This window comes from Phascolarctos cinereus, unplaced genomic scaffold (genome assembly GCF_003287225.1).
Source record: "Phascolarctos cinereus isolate Bilbo 61053 unplaced genomic scaffold, phaCin_HiC Scaffold_726;HRSCAF=1367, whole genome shotgun sequence".
Taxonomy (NCBI): domain Eukaryota; kingdom Metazoa; phylum Chordata; class Mammalia; order Diprotodontia; family Phascolarctidae; genus Phascolarctos; species Phascolarctos cinereus.
Window position 1 is genome coordinate 240910190 of NW_027556098.1, and position 25004 is coordinate 240935193.

The window sequence follows — 25004 nt, forward strand, 5'->3', positions numbered from 1 at the left end:
CTCACCACAACCCTGAGAGATAAGTGCTGTTATTATCCCCATTTTCAGATGAGGAAACTGAGGCAAACAGTAGTTAAGTAGTTAAGAGTTGTCCAGGGTCAAATATGTAGTAAGTGTCGGATAGGCTGGATTTGAACTCAGGCCTTCTGACTCTAGGCTATACAATGTACCACCTAGGCTGTCCTTAACCAAAAGAGGCAGAGAGATTTATTGGGAGCCTAGTACAAGAGTCTGGGTAAGAAAGAAGTAATGTGGTGCCCATCAGACCATGGAGGAGATAATAGAGACAAGAGAAATAGAAACAAGAGGACTTGGTAGCTGATTGGATGTGGGAGGCAAAAGAAAAGAAACCTCATAGGATCAGTGTTAAGGGAAAGTCAGGAGAAATTAGATTAGGGGAAAAGATGATAAAATTTTAATTCAAACACTTTAAGTTTGTGAGTAAATTAAGCTAACAGGAGTATTGCGGGATTGTGTGGACAGTGAGACTATTATATTTGACAGCTGTATCTACACGATTTATAGAGCTTGATCAGATTTAGGAATGAAGTTGAACCTTCTCTGCCCTACTTCCTAGTACAGAGGAAGACTTTTATCAGCTCCTGTGCAGTGGGAAGTTCCTGAAGAGGTGTTAATCAGGGAAAACCTTGTCTGTAGGTAGAACAATTTAACAAGCCTTAAAAAGTCCCCTTGTTCAGAAAGCTCTCCTCAACCCAGCGTTGCCAAAGTGCTAGAAACTTCTATGTAATTTATTCCTTTTTGATCAAGTCGTTGAAAGTCACTTTTTAAATGCAGCTTTGCCTTGAAGGAGGAAACACAGTATGCCATTATCAGTCATTAATACCCTAGTTCACATTAATTGGATTTGCCAGCCAGTTACTGGGGTAGCTAGGTGACACAGTGGATAGAGTGCCTCGTTCAGAGTCAGAAAATCTCATCTTCCTGAGTTCAAATCTGGCCTCAGGCACTTACTAGCTCTGTGACCCTGAGCAAGTCATTTAACCCTGTTTGCCTCAGTTGCCACATCTGTAAAATGAGCCGGAGAAAGAAATGTCAAATCACTCCAGTATCTTCGCAAAACAAAACAAAACAAAAAAACCCCAAAGGGGTCATGAAGAGTGAGACATGACTGAAAACAACTGGACAGCAACCAAAAAAGTCAGTTACTAAGAAGGGTGCTGATGAAATGGGACTAGGGAAAGTTACATTTTGATAAGGAAGTTGGAATCAAGAAAGATCTCAACCACTAGCTACTGCTTACTGGAGGGAGTCCCAAGGTGGTAGTGGTGGTATTAGTGGCCTCTGGGCAACTAGTGGGCAACTTTGGGGAAGGAGGGTATTTAGGAAAAGTACCTGAAATGGTACTTAGGGTCAGCAGTGTACCTGAGCCAACTGCCTTGGAACATCTGAGCAAGTTCATTCCGATACCTCCTGATGTACTTTTTTTTTTTTGGTGGTGAATGGGGCACTCTACCTCCTAGTGTGCCTTTTCGGGGAGGGGAAGGGGACATTGGGTCTCCCTATCTTGCCCAGCCTAGAAGTACAACCACTGCTTGTGATCCATTGATCATGGAAGCTTTAACCTGCTCCATTTTCTGATCTGGGTTGGTTCACTCCTCCTTAGGCAGCCTGTTGGCTCCCAGCGGCTCATCATGTTAGACTTGGTGTGGAGATCCATTTGGCTTTAGCTCTACTGTAGCTCAGAACTCCCAAACTCAAGAGATCCTCCAGCTTCCCTTTCCCCCAACAGCAGGGATTATAGGCCAGTGCTGCCATAAGTCACTTTAGCACCGAAGAGCAACATTAGTCTCATTAGTATCTCTGTAGAGTTTTGGAGAGCATTCTCTTGTCACCTAGTACACTTAATACACATCTTAAACTGCTAAATTTACCTCCAAGCCATAGATTTCTCAGCTATCTGATCTGTCTTTTGAGTATATTTTTAAAATATTGAGATTTTAATAATAACTTGCATTTATACATGTTTTATATTTTTGAAAGCACTTTATATGCATTAAATCATTTGAATCTAGTGATTGGTATCTGATTATACTTCATTTCAAGCAAGGAGATGGAAGCTTGGATGTGATTTACTTAAATTCATACAACTGGTAAAAGGCAGAACCAGAACTGGAACCCAGATATTGTCATATGAGGATAGGCGAAAGGAACTGACTGAGCACATTTAGCTGGGAGAGGAGGCAACCTTGGGACAACTTGATATCTGTCTTCAAGTCTCTGAAGGTCTGTCTTGTGGAGAAGGGATTTGAGTTGTTCTCTTTGTTCCCAGAGGGTAGAATCTGGAGTTTTGGAAATTGTAAGAAAACAAATTGAGGCTTGAGGTAAGAGGAAACCTCCCCCTTCCCCCAGTTTCCTAACAATTTGAGCTCTACAAAAACAGAATGGGATATTTTGAGAAGTAGATACTCTCTTCTTGTAGGTCTCCAAGCAGAGGCTGGATGCCACTTGCTAGATATGCTTAGTGGGGATTACTTTTGTGTATTGGCCCAGAGAGCCCTTGGGTTGCCTTTTAGCTCTCAAATTCTGCAATTCTGTCTTCAGAATCCTAGTCCTATGTTCCTTTCGTTATATCATAAAGCCCAGTACTTTTAAGCTGGTTTTTTCTTTTGTTATGATTTAATCAATCCTAATACTGAGATTCCTTTTTGATGAGGGAGGGGTGTGTGTGTGTGTGTGTGTGTGTGTGTGTGTGTGTGTGTGTGTGCTAGAGAAAGTAGTTTAGCCTTCAAAAATCTAAAATGTAAATTCTAAAAAACTTGAAAAACAGTCACGAAAAGCTGCCAAGATCTGTAACTTGTGAGCTGAGGAATACTTTTTGGCATTTCATGATTGTTGATGAATGGAACTCTGTCTCAGATAAAGGACTAGAAAACAACACAACAAAAAGGCTAATTCTTCAGGGAAGGACATAGAAGCTTTCTAGCTTTCAGTCTGATCCTTAACTGTCCGAAGCAAATGACTTTATTTGGAACCTGTAACAAACAAATGGGAGGCAATTTAGTATAAAGGGAGAGGTGTGATGTAGAGAATAAAAAAAAAAAAGAGGCAGTGGAGGGTAGGGGATAGAAGGTTGCCTTTAGAGTCAGACCTGGAGTTCAGATCCCTGCCTCTAACACTGTCTAGCTTTGTCAATATGGGCAAGTCACAGCCCCTTAGTGTTTGAGTGTTCTCTGAGAAGAGAGAATGGAAGGGAATAAGCATTTATACAGTGTCTGCATATGCCAGGCACTGTGCTAAATGCATTAAAAACATTATCTCATTTGATCCTCTATCAACCCTGCAAGGTAGGTACTATTATAATCTCTTATTATAAGTTGAGAAAACTGAGGTAAACAGAGATTAAATGATTTGTTCAGGGTTAAACAGCTAGTAAGGATCTGAGACCAAGATTTTAACTCAGGTCTTCCTGAATCCAGGCCCAGTGCTCTATCTACTGCTCTAGATATCTATCCTAGCTGCCTAAGTCTCCAAGACTCTGTTACATAGGAGTTGCTTATGTGCATCCATGGAAGCATTCCCATACTAGATGTGGATGTTATAGGTCCAAACAAAAACAAAAAAGGCAGAACTACATAACTGTTAACTAAGACACTAAAAACTATTTGTGTCTCTGTTTTCTAAAATGTAACAGTGGAATAATACCAAATTACAGGCAGGAAATGATAACAAAAATGGTACTTGTATTTTAACTGTACTTCTTTTAGAAAACTGAAAAAAATGAAATGAAAAAAAAATATCCAGGAATCTTGTTGCATTTAACCAGGTATAGAGGAATCAGGTGAAAATAAGAGGTACATTTGGGAAGTTTACATAATACACCAAGGTTTTTGGCATGTGTCTTATCTCAATGGAGCTCAAGTTGAAATTACTTTTGTTGTTGTTCAGTTGCATACAACTCTTTGTGACCCCATTTAGGGTTTTCTTGGCAAAGATTCTGGAGTGGTTTGCCATTTCCTTCTCCAGCTCATTTTTATAGATGAGGAAACTGAGGGAAACAGGGTTACGTGATTTGGACCAGGATCATACAGCTCGTAAGTGTCTGAGACTGGTTTTGAACTCAGGTGTTCCTGACTCAAGGCCCATTGGTCAATGGGCTGCACCACCTAGCTGATGTTGCTACTGAGAGGTAAAGTATGTTATCATTACTGAGTTTCACAATCACCAAACAAAACCAAGTTCAATACAATTCACTTAACTTTATAGGAACTTCAGATCAGCTCCTCTCTCTCCTCCCACCATGTGAGAAAAGATAGTGAACAGAACCAACTTTCCTATAAGTTTCTTAGACTTGAGGTTAAGGAGATTGATGAAAAGCATGAGGTTTAAGTGTGTTTCTGATATTAAATATCTACCCTCATCCCAATACTTTAGGCCATATTCTTACCAAAAAAAATCATTTGTTTCTTTGGGTGTTTGTGAGGCTCTACTGAAGTACTATTCTGATCCATTATATGGCATGGAGATGATCCTTGGTTTTTCAAGGCTTTCCTAGCAATACTCAAGCTTCAGGAGGTACTCCTGAGCTGGAAGGGACTTTACCCAGGGATGCAATAACTTGTATGCCTTCTATTTGAAGATCACCTTAGCTAGACTTGGATAGCTTCCATTGCCAGATTGACCATTGGGTAATAAATTTTTCAACCACAGCAACTCTTGAAGACCATTTACTAAGTGATGAAGGGAATATAAAGACATTAATAGGAAGGAGAAGGACTCACATCTACAAAATCATAGATCTCCGAAGCCTGGTACATTCTTTTTAGCTTAGTGTTTTGTATTATCTAACAATGACTTTGTAAAAGGCATTGTGATGTAACTGGCAAAACACTGCACTTGGAGTTAGAAGCCCTGGATTTAAATCCCAGCTCTGCCAGTTACCATCTTGATCATTTTGGACAATTCACTTACTATCTCTGAGCCTTTGTTTCCTCATTTGTAAAATGGGAATAATACTTTTACTACCTAACTTACAAGGTTGTTGTGAAGCGTGCATTCTGTAAACCTTAAAGCATTATGTAAGTGTGAGTTTATTGTTATTTCTTTGTTTCATTGATTATAATGAAATAAAAATTACAGATGATGCAAACGGCAATGGAGAGGTGAGTGGTGATGTGAGTAGGATCATAAATATAGAGTTGGAAGGACAATTAGATGCCATTGCTTTCAGCCTTTTCATTTTACAGATGAGAACATTGAGGCCCATAATCTTACAGCTGATATAGACAGACAGACAGATAGATAGATAGATAGATAGATAGATAGATAGATAACAATATCTATCTATATATATTTCTTTGAGGATGGATTTGAACCCAGATCCAGCATTATATCCTCTCTAAACCATGTTGCCTCTCACAGGCATATTACTAATGATGAGTTGTGTATAAGAAGTGACATAAAAGGTAGTATCCAGAGAAAAGAAGAAGGCTAATCATGTGGAGAGGATGAGGGTTAAGTAAAGGACAGCCCAAGCACTGATGGGATACTAAAAGACCTAGAGGAAGATTTATAGAAGACGACATCGAGAAGAAGGGATGAGGTGATGATGTATACTGTTAGGAAGAGTACACATATCACTGAGATCAAAGATTTATTGAAGTATTGATATATTATCATTATAAATCAATCAAGTATTTATTAAGCACCAGTGAGCCAGGATCTAAATTCAGTGCTGAGGATACAAGAGCAAAGAATATTCATAATGAGCTTACATTCGAGAGGGAGAGCCATGCACATATAAAAATGCACAGCATAAATAGAAAGTTTTTGTTGTTCAGTCATTTCTAACTTTGTGACTCCATTTGGGGTTTTCTTGGGAAAGATACTGGTTTGCCATTTCCTTCTCCAGCTCATTTTACAGAGAAGGAAACTGAGGCAAGCAGGGTTAAGTGACTTGCCCAGGGTCACACAGCTAGTGTCTGACACTAGATTTAAACTCCAGAAAATGAGTCTTCTTGATTTCAGGCCTGGTGCTCTATCCACTACACCACCAGCTGCCCCAAATATTGTTAATAAATATCAATACAGGGTGTCCCAAAAGCCTTAGAGAAGTTGTAAGTTATTAAAGCTTTCAGGACACCCTATGTTTACAAATTAGTTAAATATAAGGTAGTCTAAGAGGAAAGGCCCTAGGAGTTGGGGGAAATCAAGAATGACTTATTCAGAATAATTCGCCTGATCTGCATCTGATAGGACAAGCTGGAATCTATAGGGCAAAACTACAATTGCATGGGGGGGGGCAGCCAGTGCTGCCAGGCATAGAGCAGAAATGGAGTATTATGAGTCATTTGTAATAATTCTGTTTATCTTCCTTTAATAGAAGTATAAAATGTCAGGATTGAAAGGAATTTTAAAGGTTTATCTTGCATTTTAGCTGTTTTATTTCTTGCTGTTTTCTTGTGAGCTTTTTGAGTGATCAGCTTAGAGCAGAAGCTGTTGTTTTGTGGCCAGCTGATTTTGATCATTTGAAAAGCCACCAATTTAGTCTTAAATTTAGCTTCTTGTTCATACTACTGTATAGCAGTGAATAATATAAAATCTATACACTGGTGTAGCACTAAACAGCACTGAATAATGCCACACCACATTAAAAGGTGAATCTGCCCACTTCTCATCTTATCTCTTTGCCTTCAGACCACATTTTTCATCATGTTGCTTCCTTTTCTTAAGCAGTAACTATTTCCTTCCAGTCTGCCTGTAAGATATCTCTGCCTACATATTCTGCTAGCCTTTCAAATCTCAACATCCAAAACCAAGTTCATTCTCTTCACCCTAAAATGGCTCTTCCTGCAGATTTCAGTAGTTCTTTCTGGGTTCCTACCTTTGTCCTGTCTCTTATACTTCGAACTTTGGTATTATCTTTAATCTTAATCTATCCTTTCTCCCATATCCTATCATTCACCAAATTACATTAATTGTGCTTCTGCAATGTCTCTTAAATCTGTTCCCCATCTCTTGATTCCCATTACCATTGGGCCCCCCATTTGCCCTGTTTCCCATACTTGAAGCATTGGTGTTGTCTTTAATCTTCCATATCCAATCCCTCTCCTCTGCTCCTTCGTTTTCTTGCCCTGGTGATTTTGCTCACACCATTCCCTATGTCTGAAATGTCCACCCTTTCTCTTATTTGTGTGATGAATTCCTACCCATCCTGTAAATTAAATTTCAAATAAAAAGAATCCTTTCCAGATTGCTTCACCCTTTGTTTTCACTACTTAGTCCACCAGTAGAACCTAATTTGGCAAATGAGTAGTTATTAGGTGCCTACTATGTGTTAGACATCTTGGATAAAAAGACTAAATAAAGACTCCACAAAAGCAGGGAATATGGTTTACCTTAACTGCATGTCTTCCATGGCACTTAACACAGTGTTAGACAAATGGCAGGTCCTTCAGAAATATTTGTTGAATTGACTGGCCTTCAAGTTCCTCCACTAACTCCTGTTCTGTCAAAGAGGAGTCAAGATATATCAGTCATACATCATGATTGTCACATAGTCATCTAGTTGTAACCTCGATTGTTTTGTTTTCCTTTAGAGGTGGTTCTTAGGAACAAGTATATCAACAGAAATCTCTGGAACTTCAAAGTTGGCAGAAGAATCTATGAAATGATTTAAAAGGTCTTACATCCCTGTTCACATTTTTTTAAAAAAAAGTATTCAGGAAACTTTGAGTTATTTTTCTAGAGAAGATTGCATGCCATAATTTAAGAAGTTGGAAGACAGTTTGAGAAATTAGCCAAATCCCAGTGTCAATAGATGTTTTAGGCTTTTGACTAATTGGTTTGGGGGGCAGCCCACTTTCTTGTAAACTGCAGACATTAGCTTTTATTGATGCATGCTCTCCAAATGAGGCAGCAACATTCCTTTCAACTTACTGCTGTATAATCATTTTAAAGTCCATAATATAGCCACATCTGCTACTACTGACAGTTTGAAACAGGTTGTTGTATGCCTCAGACTCCAATTAAAGCACACCTTAGGTTTGAAGGAAGACCCATGAAATCATAGGATATGTATTTATATATATTCTAGAATCCTATTGTCTTTTTTCTTTTTCAATATTAAATGGATTTTATACAAGTGTTCCTAACTTTGTGCAATAGGTGTTTTCCTGAAAAGTTTGCTAAAACAAAGCATTTTTTAAAAATGTGAATAATCCACTTTAAACATATCTGTTTTGTGGACCCAGATTTTTGAAACATATGTATGTGTGTGTGTGTGTGTGTGTGTGTGTATGCACACACATATATTTGCTTAAAAGCGTTTAGTGAATAAGCTTAATTTGTTGAACATAATCTAAATGTAGATTCTTTGAAGAGCACTTTTAAAAAAATGTCAATCAGTAAATCAATAAGTATTGTTAAATGTCCTAGACTTTGTCCTGGGCCTTTTCCTCTCTATATACCATTTCACTTGTTGGTCTCATTAGCTCATATAGTTGCAGTTATCATCTCTATAAATGATTCTCACATCTAAAAGTGTCCGGCCCTAACTGCTCTCCTGAGATCTCATATGTCTAACTGCTTATTACACATTTCTAACTTGATGTCTCTTAGATATAGCTTAAAGTGAACATGTCCCAAACAAGAACTTACTACTTTTCTCCCCAAATTGTTTCCTCTTCCCAACTTACTATTAATGTTGAGGGTACCACCGTTGTCCATGTTACCCAGACCCACAAGCTCAGTGTCATCCTTGACTCTTCACTCTCTCTCACACACTCTCAATTTGCCAAGTGTTTTTGTTTCTACCTTCATAACGTTTCATGTATATGTCTCCTTGTCTCCTCTGATACTGCAGCTGTGTTGGTGCAGACCTTCATCACCCCTACGTAGACTATTTCAATAGCCTACTAGTTGGCTTTCCTGCCACAAGTCTCTTCCCCCTCTAATCTATACTCTATCCCGTTGTCAAATTGATCTTCCCAAAGGTCAAGTCTGACCATATCAACCCCCCACCATTTAATTAATTCCAGGGGCTCCCTATTGCCTCCAAGATAAGATACAAAACCCTTTGGCTTTTAAAGCCCTTCATAATCTGGCCTCTTCCCACTTTTCTAGTCTTTTTACACCTCACTCCTTTCCACATATTCTATGATCCAGTGACACTGACCTCCTTACTGATCCCCCCACACAAAACTCCATTTCCCAATTTGGCCTGTCCCCCACACCTGCAATGTTCCCTGTCCTCGTCTCCACCTCCTCGCTTCACTGGCTTTTTTCCTTCACATCCCTGCTAAAATGTCACCTATTGCAAGAAGCCTGTCCATGTCCCCGCTTACTCTTAGTGCCTTCCTTCTGAGACAGCCCTCTAGGTATCCTGTAGATATCTTGTTAAAACAGAGTTGTTTTCATGTTGTCTCTCTAGAACTTAGCATAGGGACGGGCATGTGGTAGGGCCTTGATTAAAGGTATCTGACCAATTGACTAAAATGTACCAAATACTCCAGGAGATAGAAGGACAAGCAAAACTGTCTCTGCTCTTGAAGAACTTCGAATCTAACGGGGCGAGAGAGTTTGACACATGATGCACATGCATTGGAGAGCATTCCTATTATCATTTGAATCTGCCTTGACATGGGGTGTGTTCTCTCTGCTTATATTTCAAGGCTCTCTGGGTTCCTGATTTTGTCAGAGTGGATGCACCTGCTCCCAACATATTGCAGTTTCTCCACACCTTACTAGACACTCTTCATTATTTGCTGTAGCCAAAAAAAACCCCCAAAACACCAACCAAAACCAAAAAACCCACCATCCAATAGATTACTTTGTATTGATAAATCTCCCTGAATTTAGCTAGGCTTATCGGCACAAAGGAGATTACTGAGATCCTGCTTGAAGCCTTCCTAGCTCATCTGGACTTTGGGATCATACAGTCTATAAACATTCATTACGTGCGTACTATGAGCGAGGAATGGGGAAGGAATCTCAGGGGTCAGCTAGTTCAATCCTGTCTCAGACACTTACTAGCTGTGTGACCCTAGGCAAGTCACTTAAACTCTCTGTTCTTTTCTTATCTGTAAAATGAGAGAATTGGACTTCATAGCCTGTTGGTTCCATTTCAGCTCTATATCTGTGATTCTATTATAAATTGGTGTACCAGATCTCTAAGATGTAATTACTGTCTCAGTTTCTAAGCGAACTGAAATATTTGATAGTACCCATGTAAAGGGACAGCTACTGTGGTGCAGTGGATAGAGTGCCGGACCTGGAGATAGGAAGACCTGGGTTCAAATTAAGCCTCAGACACTTACTAGCTGTGTGACCTTGAAGTCACTTAATCTTGTTTGCCTCAGTTTCCTCATTTGCAAAATGAGCTGGAGAAGGAAATGGCAAATATTCTATTTGCCTATTTGCCAAGTGTTTTTGTTTCTACCTTCATAACATTTCATGTATATGTCTCCTCTCCTCTATTATCTTTGCCAAGAAAATCCCAGATGAGGTCATGAAGAGTTAGTCATGACTGAAATGACTGAATGACAACAATTCATGTAAAGAGGTTTACAGTAGTAGGTTCTAACTTTACAGAGAGGGAAAGGCAGAGCTGTCACCTAACAGGTTTTGGACCATGCCATCACTTAAGAATCATTCCTACCATTTTTTTTTAAGGCAATTGGGGTTAAGTGACTTGCCCAGGGTCACACAGCTAGTAAGTGTCAGCTGTTTTGGTCTGAGGCCAGATTTGAACTCAGGTACTCCTGACTTCAGGGCCAGTGCTTTATCCACTGCACCACCTAGTTGCCCCTACACTCCTACCGTTTTTGAAGACAGTAACCACCCCAAGGGAGTCTGTATTGTCTCTTGAGGGTAATTGTCCTTTGCTGCCTGTGAAGGGTAAGAACCCTGAGCATTTTCTGCCATTAATATTTAGCAGAAAATTGCAAAGCTACTCAAAGAATATCAAGTATCTATATATACTACACTTGCATTTACATATACACACACATATATATATATACACACATGTTTCATAATTTTCTATAAGTTTCAGCCTTGCCACCCTTTAAAATAAGGTGGCCACATGAAAACATTTTAGGAGTAAGAAAGCAAGTCTTTCAGATTCTCCCATCCCCCCCCCCAATTTGAGGTATATCACCTCTTCTTGCTTTGCAACCACCAAAGTGGCAGCAGTTGCTTCTAAGCTTGCTACTTCAGCCAGCTTAGGGTGTGATTTCACTCTTGCTCAGTGTAGCTGACCCCCTTCTGAGGGTGACTCTGCATATTCCTGCTCCCAGCTCTAAACATGTTTGTCTGCTTTGCAGTTGCCTTTTCAGAACTGGGTGCAGGCTGAGTGACAAGTTGAAATACTTTTGTATAGAATATAGTGTTGAAATATAAACTAGCAAAGCCACAGGATGACTGTGTAGAGCCTGCTTTGTTCTGTTGTAAACTTTGACTAATCTGTGATCATTAACCTGAGTTCTTACCTTAGGATTTGCCTTATAATAAGCTGAATCTCTTTTCCCAGTATAATTATTTCACATATACATACATATGAAAGAATGGGGGTGAGGTGCAAATTCCACAAATAAATGCTTGTTCAATGTAAAGACATCAGAAAACAAGAAATGTTGAGATTTAAAATTGCATAATTTTCCCTGCAGTATATTTCCTAGCATTTAGTCTAGTCAAAATATTTTCCCTTGCAGCATTGCTACCTTTTAAAGTTACCCAGATGCCTTGCTAAAAAGTCTACATTCTAAAATTATATCCGCAATAAAACACATATTCTCTGCCCTGGTTTTCATGCAAATGAAAAGAACAAACCCCTTGGATTCTCTTATGAATCTGAAAATTTAATATTCTTCTCATTGTCCTATTCTGCTGAATGTTTTCCTTTGCAGGGTTCAGCGGATTCCTATACAAGTAGACCGTCTGATTCAGATGTATCATTGGAAGAGGATAGAGAAGCAATTCGTCAGGAAAGAGAACAGCAGGCAGCTATTCAACTTGAAAGGGCAAAGGTGATTTTTTTTTTCTCTTTTGTTCAGACATGACTGGTTGCTTAGTGGGGCCTGGCTATGAATGCCTTGTCTCAACCTTCCAGGTTTCTAGTGATGAGCATCTTGTTGGCATCCAAATAAAGCATCTGATTATAGCCCTATAGGATCCCTTCCCCCTGAAAGAGATGAATAATGCCCTTGGTAAGAGATCATTTCCTGAAGTATCAGCCCTTCTTCCCTTTATATGCAGCTTTTCTGTGTTCCCTTTGTGAAGTGCCAGTCACCTGCAAACTGGCCACCCAAGCTGGTTTCAGCCAGAATCAAGCTTGCTCCTCCTGGTCTTCAAGCACACTGAGAAGCATGAAGCTATTCTAGGGGCAATTAGAAGTGAACTCTGTTCTTTTTCCCTTCCCTCTCCATTAGACTAGCTGGTATAGCAGGTTAGATCTGAGACATTCTTGGTTTCTCTATTTGCATCTTTAGGTCTTTTCATGTAATTTCCTTCTCCCATCTCATCCCATATCTGTGAGAAACATTAATTTCTCACAGATATAAGTAAAGACCTGAAACGAGTACAGCCATGATCAGGGAGCAGGTGCAGGAAATACAAGAGTTACAGAATGTTGTTGAATGTCAGACCTTCCCATACCTCAGAAAGAGAGAGTCCCTGAGGCTCACTTCTATTTATAGTAGCTGCCAGGAGCTATTTACCTACAGGATTTCTCCTCATCTCTCCACTTTAGCAGTAAAATATCTGATGAAAAGGGCAATGGAGGAGAATTAGGCAGGTAAATGTGGTAAGCATATCTGCTTCATCAGCTGAAAAAAGTTGAAAAAAGGTGAAAAAAAGGTATAGGTGCTCGGCATCTTCATGAGGGAGGAGACAATGAGAGAATGTATGCAATTCTTGTATAATCAGCTGCTATCTAGCCGGATTGTCCAGTGGCAATCATGGGTGCTAGCATAATAACATAGGTCCTATGAGGACCAATTTGTTCATTCCATGGCTTTGTAGTTTTTTTCAAGGTCTGATATGTTTTAATTATGGTTGCCCAAATGTAGGTTGTTACAGAAAATGACTTATATATGGAGGATTCTGGAATAATGATTTTGGAATAACCAAGAGATGCATAGCATACTTTGTCTTTGGTCCTCTAAAATCAAGGTTGATCTTTGCATTGGTCACAGTTCTTTAGTCTTTCAAAGCTGGCATTTGATTTCCAGAGTAGGACTTGTCAATAACTTTATACACATTCAGGGATACCCTGGGAAATACTTTAGATGACTTTCACCATGCCTTGCCCTGAATCCTTAGCGTTTTTGAGATTTATTACATATTTCCTATTCATTTTCATTGTAAACTCCCCAGACTTCCTGAATTTCCAGAATACCTGAGAATATAAAATCCTTTTGGGATTTCTCTCTGGGTGTTGATTTACACTCATATCCAGCCAGATCACAGAAGAAAACATTTCAGTTTGAAAAGTTTCAACTTATAGTACCTTTCTTTCTTCCTTTTTTCACTTGTTTCTTTCCCCAGTCGAAACCTGTAGCATTTGCTGTGAAAACGAATGTGAGTTATTGTGGAGCTCTAGATGAAGACGTCCCTGTTCCGAGCACTGCCATCTCCTTTGACGCCAAGGACTTCCTGCACATTAAAGAGGTAAATATAAAACACCTTATTCTCTTTCCTACTAAAAGCCCAAACCTAAGAGTGAGATCTGAGCCAGACTAATATGAGAGAAAATCTGATTACTCACAACGTGACATATTATTGTGTTATGCGGCAACCTGAGCTCATTTAACTTCTATTAAATTTAGTGTCATGAAATCATAGAGATTGTATTATTAAAAAAGTTTAGCTACTAATTTGCTGTCATTCCTTAAAAGCATGTATTGGGGAGAAAACCAGGTTATCCTCTGGTAATTGAGCAATCAGTGTGGATGGATTACTGGGCTCTGGGAATTAAACTCAAACAAATGTCAGTCCACTAGCAGATTAACCTTATGGGGAGCATTTTCTCCCAAAGAAAGCATATCTGTTGCAATCTTTATTGTGAATTCACTGGGAACTTGGAACTCAGTCAATGAGTGTGATCAAACAAAGGTGCTAAAGTTGAGAAAGGGAAGAAAATACAATTATCCCTTCCACATCACGACTTTCCCCATTATGGTTTCAATATATCATGAGTCAGCATAAGAAATTAAATGGAAATTTTGGAGAAGTTTTGCAGAAGCTGCAGATGACACACAAAGGCTAGCAGACGACAGAGAGCCCATGACCAAATGCTCAACCCAAATTTTATAATAAGGTACTGTAAATACCTCATAAAAGAAAAAAAAATCAGACCTCTCTGGTATGAAAGAAGGCCCAAAAATTTTATGAGGATTTTCCAGATTGTGGGGACACTGCACCCCTATGTGGAAGGGATAACTATAGCTGGGAAATATGGGCAATAAAAGCAAACTTTCAGAATCTTAGGGCTTAGTATAAACGTTTGGGGAAAGGAGGTCAAGGAGACAAAAATGCATGCAGAATAGTGCCTGAGAAGGACAAATATAAATATAAGATGCCACAATATTGTCAAGTGTGCCACAGTAAAACAAAACCATCTAAAATTTAAATATATTGACCTGCTTTCATTTATCAAATTCAAAAGATGTTTCCCTTCATTTGTCTTTTTTTTTTTAAATATGAAAGTTTTCATGTCAGGACCTAAACTGAAGAACATTTATAGATTCTATTCCTTCCCTATCCACTCACCAGTATGACCACCTGTCAGTTTACCTTCCATGCACTACTGGAATTTCCTAACAATTTCGTGAATATACCATGAGGATTTCTGTTCTAAAATTAAGGGTTGTGCTAGAGCCAGCTCATACTGGGTGACAGAGCTTGTTGTTAAATTTTCAGTGTGAGCATTTACTCCTTAGAAATTGGTAAATCCTACAAATCAGGGCTTCATTTATCATTTTGTTGATTGTCTAGACTTTAGAAAGTGATAGAAAAAATATGCAGTTTAAACTTAAAACATATCATGTGTACATATTTCTTTTCTGAAGGGATGGTTATTAAATATTTACCATTACACTCCTGGTCAGAATATTGGTACTATTTGTAATGTAGGTGAGAGCAGTGTGGTATCATGGATTATGAGCCTACCTTAGAGCCAGGAAGACATGGATTCAAGTTTCATGTCTGACACACACTGGATATGTGACCCTGGGCAAATTGCTTAATGGCTCAGTGACCTGGGCAACTCACTGGAACTCTAAGATACAAAGTAGGTACAAATCTTTACTGATAGGGGGAGTTTCCTTTTTGGTAATTCCTTATTTCAATGAAGATATAGGGCTGGTCCAAAAAAGCCTGTGATGCCATATATGGTGTACATATATGACACCAAAATGTCTAGACTGTTACAAATAGACAAATGTCTTATGCTCTATAGACCAATGGCTGACTGTCTTTAGATATACATGCATTTAGGCACTAGAAGTGTGGTGTAGAGGAAAGAACACTAGTGTCAAAAGACCTGTATTTAAAACCCAGCCCTGACTTGTAAAGCTGTGTAATTCTGAGCGAGTCATCTAACTTTTCTAACCATCCATGTCCTCATCTGTAAAATGGGGATAGAGAATACTTGCACTGACTACCCCACAGCTATTTTGAGTCGCATACTCTATAAACCTTTAAGTGCCATGGGTATGCAAGTTGCTGTTGTTATTATTGTTATCATGACGCAGCCTACATGATCATCAGGCATGAAAAGAAACTCCCCAGTGACTTTCCCAGTAGCTTTCTCAGTTAATTTTATAGAACATAGCCATATGGGAGTTGCACTTCTCTTTGGTTAATGATACTTAACCACAGTTGTAGGCTGATTGTTACTGTAAATACAGATATGGATTGTGAAGTGGGTTATAATTGTGTACCACATGCACCTTTACAAACAATGTCTTATTGCCATTTTACTGTCCTAACAATAGGTCTTTGCAATTAAAGCCATGTCAGTGGTTCAGTAGCAATTCCCCACACTGCAAGATTTATGCAAGGTCTTTCTTCTCGGATGGCTCTGTCAGCATCCTTTTGGTTCTCTGCTTCTTCCTGCTCCAGCTTACCCCAAGTACTCTGTGCTTTTTTCTCTTGGAGTCTCCCTTTCTTACTTTTTCTTACACCTTACTTCCCTCCACATTCACAGTGACACTGACCTCCTTGCTGTTCCTCACTCATCAATACCCCATTTCCCAAATGAACATTTCCAGTGGCTGTCCTTTCATGACTAGAATGGGCCCCCTCTTCATATCTACCTCCTGACTTTCCTGGCTTCCTTTAAGTATCATCTAAAGTCCCACTTTCTGCAAGACCGTATCTTAAAAAGGCCAAGTCCCCCACTGCCTCCTGGGCCATCTCCATCATCCTGATCTGTATCTTGCCACTGGGCCCAGATGGCTCCAGAGGAGAAAGTAAGGCTGGCAACTTTGCATAGCCCTCCCTCACTTAAATCCAATTCACTCGCATGCCATGCCATCACCTCCCTGATGTCATGGTCTTCTAAAATGAAGGACAAACAACAACAAAGTCTTACTTTCTGCAAGAAACTTTTCCCCATCCTCCTTAATCTCATTGTCTTCTCTCTGAGACTATCTTCAATGTATCCTCTATGTGTCTCATTTGTAAATAGCTGTTTGCATGTTGTCTACCCTCTTTTAGTTTGGGAGATTCTTGAGAATAGGGACTATATTTTGCCTTTCTTTGTTTCTCCAGTGCTTAGCACAGTGCCTAGCACATAATAAGCTGGCCCCAACAACATAATGACCTCTACTTGCCGTGGGATATTTCAGACCATTTTAGAATAAAGTTAGTAAATTTACTGTAGTCCAAAGTACCAGTCCCCTGAGTGAAAGTGTTGGGGAGAATTCTCAGCCACTGTCTTTCCTTTTTTGCAAAAATATCTTCATTATTATTCATTATTTTTATCTTCACTATTATGTCTTTTATAAAAACCCAGTTTCCTTATAAGATTTTTTAAAAAACTATTTATGTATTTAAATCCTGGGAACTTCAATTTTGTGGTTGGGGATAGGGATTATAGAAAATTGAGGGGGGCCAAAATTCTATGAACACAAGTAAGTAATCCAGATTCTGAAAGGAGAGTAATAACCAATTGATAAAGTGAAATGCACTTCAATAGGTATAGAATAGAATAGATATTCAATAGGCATAGAATAATAGATCCAATAGGTATTAAAATCTCCCATGGATATACCATACCTCCCTTGAAACAACAGCAGCATAACACAAACCATAATGCCAATACTTGTCCCTAACACCAGCCTTATAAGCAAGTAGTACTGTATCACATTCAGATTTGTACTTTGCCCTGTTACTTTTTCTGTAGAAGTGCTTAATTTGTCTACATCACTAGAATTATACGTTATTTGTCCGTCTTTAATTAAAAAATTCAAAAAACCCCCCATCTTTTCTTCCACCATTAGAATTTGGTATCTAAATGAGTTGGGGCACAGTATACGCCCAATTCAGAAAACATCACCTAATGCAGAATAATTCTGTGTAGAGCAACAAAGGGCTACTTTTGATTAGCCCTTTGGTATATAACATGCCCCACTAACCAAATAATAAAAGTGGTCTTGCTTTGCACCGTGTCCTAAGAGGGCATTCCCAACAAAATAGCATCCAGACCTTATTAGCTAACCCCTTAAAATATACCCAATATCTAAAGTTATCTTCTAGCGTTTTCAGGATTACAGTTGGGTCATCCCTTTCTTTGTTACTTTTTATGGGTTCTTCTATCTCATCAATATCCTTTAAGGCAGAGATGTCAAAAGTGATGCCTGCTGGCCAAATCTCCCAAGTGTGCCAGAACCAGATTAAAATGTAATTGGGAAATATTTAACAAGATAAATAAAAATACAATAGATTATATATAATGTTGATACGTGGTTTTATAAGTCAATATGTGGCCCACAGGGATCCTTATATACTGTTTAGTGCTTCTCCCTTGCCCCCTTTCTATTTGAGTTTGACAATATTGTTTTAAGTATCCTGTAGGTTATGGGTTATTTTTGTTTGTTTGTAGTTGGGAGCAATGTTCTTGTTCTACTTTTTGATCTTAGGTGGCTAACATTGACTGGTTAATCCCATGGGAATTATGGCTACTTGTTTTCAGATCTTGAAACACTAGATAAAAAAAAAGAGAGAGACTCAAAGTCTAGGGGATTAGAACAGAACTAAGGTGACCTTGTGAGAAAACTGGGTTGTGCTACAGAATGTCAGCAGAAATGGCTAGGTGTTGCTAACGAAGGTGCCTCCTACTCCTCTCATCCATCTCTCCAAAGGCCATTCATTACGTGTCTTCCAAAGTACTACTAATAGGGACTGTCAGGGATGACACATATTGAAGTCTGATTCTCCCAGTGTTGGAGCTATTCTCTGGAATTAAACTAAGCATTTTGAGGAATTGCATAGTCTTTTGGGATACCAGTGCCCCCTTAGGGCCACCAAGGTACCATTTACTAAATTACTGCTTTGCTGAACTAACTTACTCACAGGAAATTGTTTTAGCCCTAGGAGAATATGAGTCATCATCACTTTTGTCCTCACAACAATAGTCAGCTTAAAATCTAGCCACCCAAGCAAAAATTTCTGGAAGGGACTCCTTCCTTGTTAATTTAAAATAAACATAACTAGTTCCCTTTAATGCAAAGGCAACTGCTGAGAGTAGATTAGATTTAGGGTGTCTACAGTTGTCTACTAAGTCAGAGCCTGAATTAGAAAATGAACTCAGGTTTCCTGAACCCAGCTTAATGTTCGTTTAACATTGCATGCCTGCCCAATTTAGCACCTTGTATCCAATGAGCTTTTAATAAATGTTCATCAGTTATGTAATATACCATTTTTGTTGTTCTTTGGTGAATACTGAGCCAAATTTCTATATTGTGTATCTATATCATTTATGACCTAATACATGAAAATGTTCAAAATAGCATACAATGTTGGCCCAATGAAAGTAATTATTGTATTGGTCCTGTAGAGATAAACAGCTCACTTCCTTTAGCCAGTCCTCATAAAGCATGATCTCAAGGCCTTCACCATCTGATTACTCTCCTCTAAATGGTTCTATGTTATTAGTACCTCTCCTAAAATGTAATGTGAAGAAACAAACACCATACTCCAGATGCAGTCCAACCAGAGCAGAGTACAGTGGAACTAATACATCCCTAGTCCTAGATATTTCATTATTCCATTAGCTTTTAAAGTTGTCATATCATATTTATATTAATACTGTATTCAGATTAATTGCTCTCTAGATATGCCTCTCTATATGATGCTGTCACTGTAAGACTGAAGATTTTTAAAAATTAACTCAAGTATAAGACTTTATATTTGCCCATATTAAATTTCATTTCAGTGTCTGACACATAGCAGATGTTTAATAAGTACTGATTGATTGACTGATTGATTGATCTTGATAGATTAAGCCCAGTGTTCTAGGTTGTCAAGATCTATTTGGATTCTGACTCTGTTATTTAATATATTACCTATCCCTCTATCTTTTTGTCATCTGCATATTTGACAAGCTTACCTTTATCCTTGTCATTGACTAGAATGTTAAGGAGTACTCAACTAAACACCAATCCCTAGGCTATTTGACTGAAAAATATACTTCTAATTCAACATTGACATCTTACTGGATTTTTGGGTCCAGTTGTTCAATTAGTTCTAAATTCACCCAACTTTATTATTGGCAAACCCATCTGTCCATCTCTTCCACAAGAGCAGAATGATAGATTTGGCCAAATATAGGAAAATTCTGTGCATATTCTGTGAATTTTCTAAAATAAAAATAGATAATTATATTTTAATAGAATTTGTTTCCTTTATAATCCTGTGTATTTGCTTTTTTACATTTAAAAACATGATTATGAGGAGTCCCTAAGCTTTGCAACAACACCAAAGGGTCCCATGGCACCAAAATGGTTACAAACCCCTGGTCTGGAGCATTTGTCTGGTGTAACAATCTAGTAACCAAGATTTTCAAAAACAAAAAATGACATTAGTTATTATGGCGTGTTTATGAAGTCATGCTAGCTCTTTGGGGTTGTTGAATCTTTAGATAAACTCCTAAAAAAAATCAGACCTGTAGGTTCATAGGTGGTAGAGGCCTCCTGGCAAGGTGCTTCCCATACCAATTTGTCACAATAGTGTTTATAGAGCCTTGCATTATCTCTTTGGATCCCCACAATGATCCTGTAAGGTAAGTGCTGTTATCCTTACTTTACAGATGAGGAATCTCAGGTGGAGAAAGGTTAAGTGATTTGACCTGGGTCACACAGCTAGTGTCTGAGGCAGGATTCATGCTCCTCTCTTCCCAACTCGAAATCCAGCAGTCTATTCACTCTGACCACTAGCTGCCCAGTGCAAATCAGCATCTTCTTTGCAAGGTTTTGCCTGTAACACTGTGAAGCTAAGTGAGGGCCATGTCCAGGGCTGTACAGACAGGCAGAGGTCAGACTTAAAATCACAATGGCCTGGCTTCTAAAGTGCTACCTCCCTATCCACTGTGCCACATTTCCTCTCTTCCCTTTAATAAGGCACATTCTGTATTTGGCCAGGAATCTAAGTCAAGTTCCTTGGTCTATAGTTTAAGCGCCTTCTCTCCCATTTTTTGAAAATCAAAACATCTCTCCTTTCCCAATCTGGTCTCTGTTCAACATGACCATTCAGACATCACTGAAAATTACTTAGCAGTCAAATCTACCATTTATTTTAGGATCCTTCAGTAAAACTGGGCCTGGTAGCTCGAGTTTATTGAAGGCAACTTGGTAGCCTCTTTCAATCTTCCTGTTTCTCTTGGTTATCAACTCCTTTTTAATCATTTCTGTTCAGAAAACCGTTGTCACAAAATGGATAGAGAATCAGATTTGGAATCATGTAGATCTAATTTCCTCTAAATCCAACATTGACTAGTTCTGAAACCCAAGCAGATCATTTATCCTCTCTTGGACTCAGTTTCCTCATCTGTAAAATGGAGATAATAAGATAATAATAGTGTCATTATAAAGCTTGAATGAGATAATACCTTGAAAATTCTTTACAAATTTTGAAGTGCTTGTTAAATGTTAGTCATCCTTGTTGTTACTCTGCCCTTGCCAATGCAAAGATTTTTCCCTGTGATAGACAAAATGAGCTTATATAGGGTATAAGAGCATAGACTAAAAATACCAATTATAGACCACAGTTAGGTTTTATACCAGCCTGATTTGAAGAAAAAATAAGGCCTGTATTTAGAAAAGTGTGATAGATATTTCCCCCTTTCTCTCTCATCAGCATCTTTGACTTTTATATTTTTACCACTTTGGTGTTTTATAACATCCCTCTGAGCTAAACTAGATTCTCTACATAAATGGTGCCTTTCAGAATATAAACATACTTTTGGAGTAAAAGAGCCTAAGAAAACCTAACACTGAAACGGATAGCTAAGAGAAGTTTTGACCTCTTCCCAGGAGACTCTGGAGACAATAGTATTGATATATATATATATTTCCAGGAATGGTTTGAATGAAGCCTTTGCCAGAGAAACAGAGACACAGAATAACTGGTAATAGCTCAGGGAGTCTATCATTACAAGTCAGCTCTTGCTTTATTAATCAGATAAAGTCATCCACATAACCTTACTCTGTATTGTTTCCTGGGCTTGCATGTTATAAAACTTTGTACAGAATGGAAATACTGTAGATACAGTTAGTCATCAGGTCAACTCTAAGATTGCTATCATCATAAAGATACATAACAAGCTTATACTGTCTACCAGCATATTTTTACTTTGCTTAAAGCAATAAAAATGAACCTCAATTTGTAATTTCATATTTCACAGAGTATATCTCCTACCAAGATTACACATAGTAACACATCATTTTCCCTCTAAATTCTTGAGTAATGAGAGGATGTTCAGGTACCCCATCTCAGATGTGACAATACAATCTTGCCCAAGTCTGATAACATTAGTGTACATTTATCCTTTATCCAAAATTTGTTCCTTAAGAACTGGAAAGGGCATGAACCAGGGGACTCCAGAATTCATGCATCTGACCTTGTACCTGATGCTTGGGCACAGTATATAATTTATTGGTGTTTGAGATTTCTGGGGGAAGAACATGAGGTTAAAAGTGCTAGGGACAGACATGTGATTATAGATGATTGGCAGTTAGGTGGTACATATACTACCACTTTGATTGATTGATAGTAGTTTTGTTTCTGCATTACAGAAATATAACAATGATTGGTGGATAGGACGGCTGGTTAAAGAGGGCTGTGAAATTGGCTTCATTCCAAGTCCACTTAGACTGGAGAATATCCGAATCCAGCAGGAGCAGAAAAGAGGACGCTTTCATGGAGGGTAAGATTCCCTCTCTCCCTTATTCAAACTCTCTTACATTAAAGGAAAATCAGGTGATATTTTTGGATTCAAGGATCAATTTTAAAATGCATAGTGTTTTTTAAACCAAAATTGCTTTGTGAAACCTTATCTTAAAGGGATCCAAACACCTCGACATCCTTAGCACTCTTCCTAAGTATGTGCTAATTATAGTCTGATAACTCCACTGGGGATATTTGAAATTTTGTGACTATGACTATAGCTACATGATCACAGAAAAATTATATATGGTATGAAAAGCTTTATCATTACTTTGTTAAGTGGTGAAGCCCCACTCACCTATTCTACCATTTAAATGAGCCATGGCAAACCACATTGACCAAATGTTGTAGTTCTTTTCCAGCCACCTTTAGATAGTTGGACAAACAGGCAGGACACAGAAAGTAATGGATGGTCAAATAATCTGAGAACACTATTTGTCCACTCAAAGCTTTTCTGGGGTGTCTGAAATGTCTAGCTAAGGAAATGAAGGATTTAGTTAACTTGATGGGAGCCACTCTTTAAAAAAGTACTAGAGGACAAATAGGAATCTTACTTGTAGGACAAATGTTTAAAAGTCTCACAGGAAAGCAAGCAGGTATTAATAGGCTCATGTATATTAAGTTCCAACTCTCACTGAAGCATTGACTGTATGTGTCGCTATTTTTGAATACCTTAAAATAGAATCAATTATCACTCCCTTCTCCACCTATTTCCTCCATCTCCTTCCTCTGCTGGGGCCACCTTTGCTTATTTCAGAAATGTTTCAGTGTTTTTTTGGGATTCCACATTATTGTTTTAACAGTAACTTGATTAGCAAGAAGAAAAATAGAAAAGTCTGAATGAGAAATCATCTGCTTTCTTCCATTGCTGCTTTACTTATTCTTTCTGTTGTGCACCATGATTGTCTTAGGTGATATCATCTAATCCTATCTTAGGGTGAGGAAGAGGAAGCAGGGAAATATATTTTCTGGGATCAGTCAAAATAGTGTCTTATTGTGTACACATAGAAGCACTCTTAGAAATTCATTTTAGTTCAACAAAATTTTAAGTGCTTACCATATTGCATGCCTGATGCTAGACACTGGGGTCACATTGAAAGGTATGGCTCCTGTAGTTTTCATTGACAGATTAAGACATTTTTATTTTACCTATGTTTTGGCACCCTCAGTGGAAATGCTAAACTTTAATTAAACAAAGCATGCTCACACTTGTATACTTATGAGATGGTTGTATTAATCCTAATCACTCACAAAAAACCGAAATGAAATGAGGGGAAATAGAATGATAGGTTACATACTTCTATAACTCTGAAACTGTCTGAGAGCAGGAACCATGCCCTATTTGCCCTGTATTCCACCATCACCTGATGTAGCATTTTGCACATAGGTTATAGGAGTTTCATAATCGTTGTTAAATGATAATGTAACTATATTTTTAAAAAAAAAGTTCTTTTCAAAGGTTAGCTAATGGTCCACTCATTTCAAATAACATTCCTTGCACCAGAATTCCATTACCCAAATAAAAAATCAATTTGGAGACATAATTGAGGTTTGATTGCACAGGATTTGATTGTCGAATTCATTAGAGTTTTAGTCAAATAAAGCATGTCATGTTCTGGCTCTGTCATTAGACAATCTTTGAGGTTTGTGTTACATATATTTTTTGGGGTTTATCCTAGGAAATCAGGTGGAAATTCTTCTTCAAGTCTTGGAGAAATGGTGTCAGGAACATTTCGAGCAACACCCACATCAACTGGTAGGGGTGTTTTTTGAACATTTATTAGAAATTATTCCTTTCCTGAGATTTCAAAATAAATGAAAGTGCTTTTACTAATTCAGAAAAGTTTTAGAAGGCCTGATTTTTTTCTAATGTTTTCTTTTTATTATGTAATTACAGTACGCTTTTTGTTTTTTAACCTAACTTGGCACTAATACCACTAAAAAAGAACAGAACACCACAACTGTGAAATAATCATGAATATCTTATTGATAGCCCAGAGGCAGGACCTCTGATACCTAAGATTGTCTGAAATAGGTCCTTCCCCTGACTCCAAGTTCAAAAGACTTGGAGCTGTTTAAGACCATTAGAAGAAAGAAATGGAAAGTTGTGTTTTTTTTTAAGAGAAATACTCTCTCTTACCAAGTGCCCAAGTGAAAACTTGAAAATGATCATCATAGCCTAGGGTACCAAGCAGGAGTGGATAAATAGTGAAGGGGCCATCTATTTTCAGGAACCAAACTGATTTCTGGATTTGAAGGGGACAGGATGAGAGGTGGCATGTTGGGGATATATTCATATATTGGGGGAAATCAAGATAGATACACAGGAGTTTTTCTCCTACCCCATTCACCTTCTTCTTCCTATCTGCTGATTCTAGGGGACGGATCAGGGAGGAGAAAGAAGTATTTAAGATTCAGACCCATTAACTCAAAGGGTCCAATTTGGCCTATAGAGAGATCAGCTGATCTCTTTGAAAGACTTCAGGGAGATATAATAGTAGCTAGAATGCCTTTGGTTCTTTTCTCAAGTAAACCTAGACTGACCCCAGGGATCCTGAACCAAAATTGACCCCCATTTCTGAAAGCCAACTTGAATACCT

At 38.3% G+C, this 25004-nt stretch overlaps 1 protein-coding gene across 6 annotated transcripts in view; it reads left to right on the plus strand.

Moving 5' to 3' along the window:
• The window catches only part of CACNB4 (calcium voltage-gated channel auxiliary subunit beta 4), a 334518-nt gene that overhangs the window by 256781 nt on the left and 52733 nt on the right, over positions 1-25004 (plus strand). For 4 of the 6 annotated variants that reach the window (XM_020970344.2, XM_020970346.2, XM_020970347.2 and 1 more), the window contains 4 exons: positions 11865-11984; positions 13504-13626; positions 22254-22384; positions 24084-24160. In XM_020970344.2, coding sequence (XP_020826003.1) covers positions 11865-11984; positions 13504-13626; positions 22254-22384; positions 24084-24160 — 451 coding nt within the window. Of the gene's footprint in view, positions 1-11864; positions 11985-13503; positions 13627-22253; positions 22385-24083; positions 24161-25004 lie in introns of those variants that run through there. The other 2 variants (XM_020970350.2, XM_020970351.2) reach the window with 2 other exon arrangements.